The sequence below is a fragment of the Salvia miltiorrhiza genome, chromosome 3 (genome assembly GCF_028751815.1).
Source record: "Salvia miltiorrhiza cultivar Shanhuang (shh) chromosome 3, IMPLAD_Smil_shh, whole genome shotgun sequence".
In the NCBI taxonomy this organism is placed as follows: Eukaryota; Viridiplantae; Streptophyta; class Magnoliopsida; order Lamiales; family Lamiaceae; genus Salvia; species Salvia miltiorrhiza.
Genome location: NC_080389.1, coordinates 26,686,385 through 26,697,321, shown reverse-complemented (window position 1 = coordinate 26,697,321; position 10,937 = coordinate 26,686,385). Strand labels below are relative to the sequence as shown.

Here is a 10,937-nt window from a genome sequence, read left to right as displayed (position 1 = left end):
TCATGCAAGTAACTCAAAGTTTAAGAAGCAACAAAAGAGTAATGTAAGCAATTCGATCAGACCCAATTCTCCGCTAGAAGTGAATTCCCTAATGTGATCGCCTTTATAATCAATATCACCATTTTTCACACTTTGTGTGCTTAAGATTTTCGACAGTTGAGCCATAATTCATGAAATAAAAATCATTTGGATGTAATCCAAAGTCTTTTCACGTGGTTTCCCATGCTCATAGTTAGACTAGAGGAGCAGAGACTCAGAGCTATCACATTTCAGAACAGGCCAGATGTTTCAGAGCTGGCAATTTTAAAATTGGCAATTCGTCCAACATTTTTCACATTTCACAGATAAGATACGATCGTAGGCAATCACAATGACAACACTCCTTCTAGCATCTACCGGACAAATCACGTTTTACTAACTTACAATCGTGTTGTAACAAAACTCTTAATTCTTTGCACAATCAAGAAACATATATCAAGAGTAAAATAAGAATAACCACCATTCATTCACAAACCCGAAATTCGCATCGAAAACCATCTACTCTTCCACAAATTCATAAAAATTAGCAAGATTCGAGACCAAAAACTAAGCATAGAAAGACTAATCTCGCCCAATTGAAAATATATGCACAATAAAACACCCCCCCACACTTAAAGCATGCCATGTCCTCAGGGCACAAAAGAAATAAGAAGAGTTAAGAAAACGTCCCTGATTATTGGCATTGAGAAACTGAAGCATCGTGAGAGGCGGTTAAGAAGGGGCTTTGCGGTCTGTGGCAGAGTTAGAACTGCAGCGAGCGCGGAGAAGTGCAGCGCGGAGAAGTACAACGCGGAGAAGTGCAGCGCGGAGAAGTGCAGCACTGAAAATAATATATGCTCACCAAGCATCATAGTATCCGCAAAGCATCCAAAACTTAGGAGAGACACGAAACACACAACTAAAAACAAAGAAAAACAAAAAGTAAAAACAAACCAACGGTGGGTTGCCTCCCACCAAGCGCTAGAGTTAAAGTCTCCAGCCCGACTTCAGTTTGATCTTTAGTGAGGATCGTGCAGAGTGTGAGACTCCACCACCATCGGAGTACTCCGCCCATAGTAGGATTTCATGCGATGTCTGTCTCCTCTGAAATTCTCCTTAGAATGGGCTGCGCCAGGGTCAAACACGTCCTTTGGCAACACGCCTTCTTTATTCAGGGACAACGCTACCGATCTGAACCTCGGCTTTTCCTTTTTCTCTTCTAAGAACATGTATTTGAGATTAATTGGCTGGGAGTTCCTTCAGTTCCAGCGCTGGCCTCGTGGTTCTCATCTGTTCATCAATGGGCAGCTCCGTATGGCAGTGCAGCATTGAGCTTGGCAGAGCTGGACTGGACATGGCTGAGCTCGGCATAACTGGCTGGGCAGAGCGGGGCAGCACAGAGCTCGGCATAGCTGAGCTGAAGGGTGCAGCGCTGGGCAGTGGAGAGCTGAAGGTTGCAGAGCTGAAGGGGGCAGCGCTGGGCAGTGGAGAGCTGAACTCTTTAGCTTCCCGAGCTAGCTCTTCCATGTCTGTCGATCCAGCACAGACTTCCACACACTCCTGCTCCTGTAAAAATACCTTCTCAACCAAGCCATCAATAGGATCTATAAAGGAGCATTCGTTGATAAAATTTGCAGAAGGCATAGCACGACTATCATGCACAGAGAAAGACACTGACTCCCCTAACACAGTCATTTTAATATTTCCATCCTTAACATCAATTAAGGTGTTAGTGGTTGCCATAAACGGTCTTCCTAACAGTAGTGTGTGCTCTACACCATTTTCATGCACCTCCCCAATGTCGAGAACCACAAAATCTACGGGAATAATCAAGCCCCCAACATTCACTAAAACATCCTCTATGATCCCACGGGGGTATCTAACGGACCTATCGGCGAGTTGTAGACACATGCGGGTGGGTTTCAAATCACCTAACTCTAATTGTTTGAAAATAGAGTAAGGCATAAGGTTAATTCCAGCACCCAAATCTAACATTCCCGTAGCTTCCTTACCATTTCCTAAAGCAATTTTAATCACGAAGCTACCTGGGTCGCGTTGCTTTGGTGGCAGAGGCTGCTGTATGATCGAGTTCGCAATTTCTGAGACCAGAACCTTCTCATTGTCCTCGAACTTCCGCTTGTTGGAGACTAACTCCTTGAAAAACTTCACAAACGCTGGGACTTTTCTGATCACATCCAGAAGGGGCAGATTCACGTTCACCTTGGCAAGCATGTTGTAGAAGTCGACGAACTGTTTGTCCATCTTTTCATTCCGCAATCTGCCCGAAAAAGGAATTGGTGGCCGATAAGGTGTAGTGGATTTGTGAAGTTTGGCCTCTTTTCCTTCCTCCATCACTCCGTCTTTTGGCTGATCTTCCTTCTCTCCTTCCTTTTTCTTCTGCTCTGGTCCTTTTTCTTCATAAGGGCTCGTCAGAGTGGAACTTGGCAGAACTGAACCTTGTGCGGTGGAATTCTGCAGAACTGACTTCTCCAGAGGTAACTTCGGCATCTCTGGACTCGGCAGAGCTGGCTTCGCCAGAGGTGACTTCGGCATCTCTGGAATCGGCAGGACTGGCTTCGCCAGAGATGATTTCGGAAGCTCTGACTTTGGCATGGCTAAACTCGTCAGAGCTGGTGATCGTGACAGAGTGAACGGCTTTGTTAGAACTGGCGGTCGGATCAGCTCTGGCCTGCGAGTCGGCTCTGGTACCTCCACTTGATTGTCTACCAATTTACCACTACGGAGAACAGTGATAGCTTGAGCCTGATGAGTTTGCAAGGGTTGACCATGGAATTTTTCGGGCTGCTGTTGCTGCTGCAATTGGTTCAAGGTGCCCGACAGTTGCCCTACGGTGGTCTCAAGTCTTTTTATGGTGGATGCTTGAGACTCCATATTCTGTTTAGTCATCTCCATATTTTGCTTGCTAATCTCCATAAAAGCTTGCAACGTATCTTCAAGTGATGACTTCTGGGGCTGAGCATGTTGCTGCGAAGGCTGAAAATTCCCTTGCTGTTGATACCTCGGTGGATATTGTTGGGGAAAATTTTGTTGCGGTGGGCAGGGCTGCTGACCTCTCCATCCATTATTGACGTTCTGCCCTTGATTATACTTCTGCGGTCTGCTCTGCCTTTGGTTATAGCTTTGTCCTTGATTATAGCCTTGCCCTTGATTGTAGTGTTGCACGAATCCAGGTCTGCTCTGCATTTGATTATAGCTCTGAAATCCTTGTGCCGCATAGACCTCAGCTTGTCCTTCCGGAGTAAATTCTCCCATTCGATGACACTCATGGGCTCCATGGCTGACATCTCCACAAATACCACACGGCTCTACGTACTGCATGGCTGGATTCGGCGAGGTTGAACTCTGAACTGGAGAATTTTCCATCTTGCCCATCTTGAGATGCTCCACTTGTCTCACAAGATCGGCTACTTGCTTCTGCAGCTCAAACTGATTTGTCACCGCGCTGGCATCAACTCTTCTTCCACTGACAGATTTCTGTTGGGAGCTTTCGGCCAATGTCTTGAAGATCTCTTTCAGGTCTGCCGCTGTCTTCCGAGCTATGTTTCCTCCTGCTGTGCTATCCACCATAAATTGAGCAGTTTCTACTAACCCATCGTAGAAAAACTGCATCAACATCACATTAGTGAATTGATGTTGAGGACATTGGCGGAGGAGTTCTTCATATCTCTCCCAAGCTTCGTGTAAAGGCTCGTCCGCTCCTTGGGTGAACTCCATTATTTTTGTTCTCAGCTCCTGTGTCTTGTGACTTGGGTAGTATTTCAGCATGAACTTTTCACAAGCATCTCCCCACGTAGTGATAGAGTTGGGCGGCAGAGATAGCATCCACGTCCTCGCCCGGTCTTTAAGTGCATAAGGGAAGCACTTGAGCTTGAGTTGATCCTCCGTAAGAGTAAGTAGAGGGATTGTTTGCACTTGTGTGCAAAAATCCCGGATGAATTACAGCGCATCCTCGCTTGGCATCCCGTGGAACACCGGCAGCAGATTCGAATCATTAGGTTTGAGATTGTAGTTTCTCACAGCAGCGGGGAGCACGATTGCCGACGTGTTTGTATCTCCAATCACCGGCCTGGTGAAGTCTCCCATGTACTCCATGTGTTGAGCCATGACTTCTTTTTCCTCGTGTAAATCCTGCTCAGTGTGACAATTGGCGGAGCTGGCCTTTTCCTCCTTAGTGTGTTCTGCTGTGGCTGTGGTCTGCTCTGGCTGGTCAGAGCTGGATGCCTCCTCTACTACGGTTTGCTCTGGAACGTCAAGATCGGAGTCAGAGCTGGAATTGGCGAGGCTTGCAGCGCTATCCTCGGAATCAGAGTCAGAGTATAATGCGTCTGCTCTAGTACGTGTTCGAGTGTTATCCAGCGGGGACGTTAATTTTCTTTTCAGACTACGGCGTCCCTGCATACACAACACTTAACACACGGGTGAAACGCACCGGGTGGAAAGAAAAGAAAAGTAAAAACAAAAACGTAAAAACTGGAAATTAAATAAAGCAAATAAAACGACACAACTAAAACGCCTAAAACTTTCCCCGGCAACGGCGCCAAAATTTGACTCAACCTAAACACCTCTAAGTTGACTTGCAATAGAACAAGGACATCCTAGCAGTGATAAGCTAACCCAAGTCGATCTCACAAGGAAAGTCTTAAAGGGCTTCTAATTGTATCGCAGGAAAAACAGTAAAGAAAGCAGTAAAGAGATTGATTATTAAACTAGAACTTAGAATTAATAACTTAAGTAAAAACCGAACTTAAAATTAAACTAGTCGAATTAAACTATTAAACCTAGGCAAGATTTTAAAGAACTTAAATTAAACCTACTTATGAAATTAAATACTTGTAAATTTAAAGACTTCTAATCTAGACGTGAAACTAAAGTGCATAATTTAAATTGCATAATTAAAAATGAAGCATAAACATAAACGAAAAGCATAAACACGATTAAACAGAATTAAATTGAATTGAAATACGAAATACCGTAAATGTCTTGAACGTGTAATTGTGTCACGCAATGACAATCCAAGAAACTAAACTAAAAACTAAATTGAAATCTAACTTAAAACAATAAAAACTCGAAACTATGAAAGCAAGTAAATTCCTAAGCTTCGGATGCCAACAGATTGCAAAGATGGCGTCTAAAACTAGGGCAAAAGATTGATTGGATGATTTACAATGAAAAGTATGGCCCTATTTATAGACTTCAAATCCTTCTGGATCACCATGGAAGTTGTCATGCAAAGCCGGACTCTAAAAGGAATAGAATCGTGCAAAGGAAGGTAAGTCCAGCTGTGATGCGCGCTCTGGAAGTAATCTCCACCCTGGCCGAATTCGGGGCTCCCGCCAGAGAAATAGTGATTTCGCTGCTCTCGCCAGAGGAACGGCTTCCGCTCTGGCGAACTTGATTTCTCTGGCTTTTCGATTCCTCTGGCGTGTCTCTCCCCTCTGGCGCTTTTATCTCTGGCACCTTAACTCCTCTGGCGCATTGACTTCTCTGGCGTGACTTCTCTGGCCTGACTTCTCTGGCCTGAGTGGATTTCGCTGGCGACTTCTGGAGCGCACTCCTCTGCTTTGAAGCGGGCTTCTCTACTCCCAAAATCTCCAAAATCGCACTCTTCCTTCTATAAGACCTAAATCTTCTGAAAAGCATAAAACAAACCATAAAACGCACCAATTTCCAGAAGATTTAACTTAAAATATGCGCATGTAAACCCCCAAAATTAGAACAATTAGGCATAAATCACTTGTCAGGAACAAAGGTGTCAACATCAATCACATTTGTGCTTTCTTCTGGATCAACATCCTGACCAACATCAGGAATCTTTTCAGAGTCATCAACATCCATGGATGTGGGTATATCACCAGCAGCACATTCTTCTTCAGCAACAATAGAAGCTTTATCAACATCTGACCCCGGTTGTGAAGCAAGATCAAGCAGGGCCTCTTTGACAATTTCCCCAATTCTCTCCATAGAGGTATCTTCAGAAGCATGCGCTGATTCCTCTTTTGAAGACGGAATTGACTCTTCGCTTTGAGTAGGAAGAGGAGTTTGATGTTGAGTAACACCAAAAGCTGGATGTTCTGTGGATTTTTTCGAGGTCGCATGAACAGAAGTTTTCCCCTTCGTGAGGTTTTTGTCACCTTTCGCAGAGGAACCAGGCGCCATTTTTGAATGAACACTCTCAAGAGGAGGAACAGTGGAGATCGGCTCAGGGTTGATGGGAGTTTCTATCATTTGCAAGGAGACGGGATCAACATCAGCTCCCACAGACGATTCAGTGGTACTTCTCTTCGGAGAGCCCTTTGGAGAAGGAGCTGGAGGAAAAATTCCTCCTGGGACTTCCACCGGAGTTTGAGAAGACGAGGGTTTGTCGGTTGATTCGGCCATCTGAGGGAGGGCGGAGAGATGTTTGGCTGCACTTTCCGGTGATCCAAAGTGTTGGATCAGACTCTTGATGAGAGAGGAAAGATTAGGATTTTTGTCCATGACTTTTGAGCTTCAAATGGAGACACTGCACAAATCTCGATAGAAGGGTTTGTGAAATGAAAGGTAATAATGAACAATCAGAACAACCCCTTTAAATACACACGAGAATATCCCAGCCAACATCAACCACTAAGCCACGAGATAAAATCAAATCCCATAAAAATCTCCCTCAAAAAAACAAATCAAAATTCGAAAATCATATCACAAGAGACAAGGAGAGGCGGATCAAGCATCAGAAGAACAAACCCTAGATAAGAACACCAAGGAAAAAGATAAGGAGAGAGAACCAGGAAAAAGAAGAGATATGCCTATAGAAACAAAACAGTAGAGCCAATGTTACTTCAAATGTTAGTCCAACATTAGAAGTTAATGTTATCCAACATCCGGAACAACAGACTGTGAAACTTTCAGCAGAGGAAGAAACTTTTAAACAAAACACTTTGGGACCTTAAAGCTCAACATCCATTTTCCCTGAGTGCATCGTCGCAGCGAACGTCGTGCCCCGAGTACTTAGATGAGAGAGGGGATGATCCCATTTATTTTCAGATGTTTTATGACCATTAAGCCTCACTCTTGTGCTACCGGTCTTATAACATCAATTTTTTTTTTTTAATCAACATCTGCTAAAAAAACACAGCATAAACCGATTAGACCGAACAACATCAAAACAACCAACAAGGACTTTGCACTTGTCAGTAACACAGGGTCCAACATGCATATGCCTAAACAAAATAAAAACAAAACACAAGAAACAAAAAACAGATGTTAGGGTCCAACAAAGACAACCTAAGACCCAACATCTCACATGCAAGAGCACTTAAATGCAGCACAAACCGAGAGACTTCCTAAGATGGGAGAATCTCTCAAAATCTAAAGCCTTGGTAAAAATATCAGCAAGTTGTTTTTCAGTAGGAATGTATTCTAACACAATGAGCTTTTTCTCAATAAGATCTCTTATAAAATGATGACGAATATCAATGTGCTTTGTGCGAGAGTGTTGAACAGGATTCTTAGAAATCTCTATAGCACTAGTGTTGTCACACATGACAGTCAAGATGTTACTTTCCATACCATAGTCGTCCAACATCTGTCTGAGCCAAAGAAGTTGAGCACAACAACTGCCAGCAGCAATGTATTCGGCTTCAGCAGTAGAGAGAGAAACACAATTTTGTTTTTTGCTTGACCAGGACACAACATTGTTTCCCAAAAGGTAACATCCTCCACTTGTACTTTTTCTGTCATCAGCATCTCCTGCCCAGTCAGCATCACTAAATCCGACAATGTTAGAGTTAGTGTCTTTGGAATACCACATTCCAAGTTCAGATGTTCCAGCAACATAGCGTATGATGCGTTTAACAGCCTTCAAATCCACTTAGTACCAATAACGTTCTTGTTATGTGGTCTAGGAACAAGATCCCACACATAATTTCTAATAAACTGATTAAGTTCTTCATGCATAGCATTGACCCACATAACATCTTTAAGAGCATCAGCAACATTCTTAGGTTCAACAAGAGATAGATAACATTCAAACTCAGCAAGCTCACACACAGAAGTCATACATGCAATTCTTACCAGCTCTTTGTAATTGACTTCCTTCTTCTGTCGAGTGACAACTTTCTCACCTACATCTCCGATGATTTGAGAACTTGGATGATCTCTTCTCACATGACTTGGGGGATCACGTCTGATGGAATCATGAAGAAATTGAGCTTCCAATTCTTCTTCAGAGTCCGACACGTAGTTGTCAGCTTCTCCTTCTGATGTTGACCCGGATGAAGTAACATCAGATGTTGGTACAGATGTTGTACCATCATTGCCACTTTTGTGGTGGTCAGAAGTATGACTTATGTTGTTGGGCTCCTCAAGTAACTCAGTAACATCTTCATCCTTTGTTCTATCAATGAGACTAAGAGAATCATCAAACACAACATTAACAGTCTCTTGAATAGTCTTTGTTCTCAGGTTATATACACGAAAAGCATGACTATTCACAGAATATCCAAGGAAGAGACCTTTGTCACTTTTGGAATCAAACTTGTTGAGGTGATCACGGTCATTCAAGATGTAACAGACACATTCAAAAACATGAAAGTACTTGAGATTGGGCTTCTTGCCTTTAAGGATCTCATACGGAGTTAACATAGTACCTGGTTTCATGTACACCCTATTGATGATGTGACATGCTGTACTCACAGCCTCAGCCCATAGTCGTTTGGAGAGACTTTTTGCTTGCAACATAGCTCTCACTATTTCCTGAATGGTTCTATTCTTTCTTTCAGCAACACCATTTTGCTGAGGAGTTTTGGGAGCAGAGAACTCATGGAAAATACCATTGTCAGTGCAGAAGTTATCAAAGAGGGAGTTCTCAAATTCTTTGCCATGGTTAGTCCTAATTCTTCCAACATACTGGCCATATTGAACTCTAAACCTTTTATACAGTTTCTTGAAATGAGCAAAGGTTTCAGATTTTGTTTTCAAGAATTCAACCCAAGTGTATCTTGAAAAATCATCAGCACACACAAGTACATACCATTTACCTCCTAAGCTTTCAACTTCAATGGGTCCCATCAAATCCATATGCAGGAGTTCGAAACATTTTGAGGTACAGCATGTTGACAACATTGGATGAGCTGTCTTGTGTTGCTTCCCTTTCTGGCAAGGTTGACACACAACATCTTTCTTGAAGTTTAGATTAGGAAGGCCTCGAACTACATTATGTGTGATCAACTTTTCAAGATTCTTGAAGTTGACATGTCCCAGTCGTTGATGCCAAAGTTCAACATCATCAAGTTTGACTGCATTGCAGAACGTTTCTTCTTGGAACTTGTAGCAATTGTCAGACGACCTTTTTCCCATCATCACACACTGATTTGTGTCATCAAAGACTTCACAAAGATGTTTGTCGAACTTTACAGTCATACCTGCATCACATAACTGACTTATGCTAAACAGGTTAGCCTTAAGCCCTTCAACAAGATACACATCTTTTAATTTAGGAAAATCAGTAACATTGAGAACTCCTTTCCCCAGAATTGTTCCTTTCGCACCTCCTCCAAAAGTAACTTTTCCTCCAGATGTTGGAACAAAATCAGAGAGTAAAGCCTTTGTTCCTGTCATATGTCTAGAACACCCACTATCAAAGTACCAATTCTCAGAAATATTAGCATTCAAGGATGTGTAGACAACAGTATTACAGGTTTCATTTTGTTCTCTCTTATCCAACAATCTGCTAAAGTCAAATCTGCCAATGTTACTAACATTCTTCTGGTAACAGTCAAACATCTGTGTTGCAGATTTTACAGCACAATCACTAATGTATTTGACACAATGAGGTTTGATATGTCCAGGAGCAGAACAATAATGACAAACATAGGATTTTTTCTTTTTGCTTTTCTTATGAGGATCCTTAATGTTGTCAACATTCACACTGACATTTCTTTCTTTAACAAAAACAGTAAAATTATGATGTTGCTTTCTTTGCTCCTCAGCACAGAAACCAATACTAAAATTACTATGCTGACCTTGAGACAGAACTTCATTTAAACATGAGGTCCCTTTGTTGAACCGTTTAAACATCCTTTCAGAATCACAAACTTTACCTCGGAGTATTTCCAGTTCAACATCACGTTGTGAGAGCATCCTTTCAAGCCTTGTAATTTGCTCTTTGAGATTTTGGTTTTCATCAACCAACATACAGATGTCATTTCTCAACTCCCGACATTGAGAATCAACAACCTCACAGTCGGATCTGGAAATATTGTCATCAACACTCAGAGTTTCAGATTCAGAAAAGCTATCTGAATAAATCATTTCATCATCAAGATCTTCAAGAGCTCCAATCATGTCTTCTTCCTGCAAATCCTCTTCATCAACTGTAGCCATAAGGAGAACTTTTTCCTCCTCAGAATCTGAGTCATCACTAAGAGTTGCAGTAAGACCAGAATGCCTTTTTCTTGCAACTGTGGGACACTCATTTGCATAGTGACCCATCCCTTGACAGCCCCTGCATTGAATGTGATCAAAACTTCTAACTTCAGATGTTGTTCCAACATTCTTCTTAACATTGGTGATGTTGGATGAAGATCCAGCAGACATCCCAGAAGGTTTCCTAAAACCATTTTTGGATTTTCCTTTCTTAAAGGATTTCAGCATGTTGTTAAAATTTTTAACCAACATAGCAAGATTAACATCATCTTCCTCCTCGGGATCAACATCTGTACACTCAGACAAGTTAGAAATTTCAGAGTTTTCAGGAATCTTTTCAACACGAAAAGCCACACTTTTGGACACATGACCAGCTTTCTGCTGTTCGAGATTCATCTCAAAAGTTAACAACTTACTGACCAGATCACCAACACGCATATTAGCAACATCAGCAGTTTCTTCAATTGAAGAGATTTTCATGTTATACCTTTCAG

The 10,937-nt window shown here is 42.2% G+C and overlaps 1 protein-coding gene across 1 annotated transcript; it reads right to left on the bottom strand.

Annotated features, from left to right (window-relative positions):
• Positions 1-5,769: 5,769 nt before the first annotated feature.
• On the bottom strand, positions 5,770-6,516 carry LOC131018601 (uncharacterized). The gene has a single exon (XM_057947313.1). The coding sequence runs from the start codon at positions 6,514-6,516 to the stop codon at positions 5,770-5,772; it is 747 nt and encodes a 248-aa protein (XP_057803296.1).
• Positions 6,517-10,937: the final 4,421 nt, after the last annotated feature.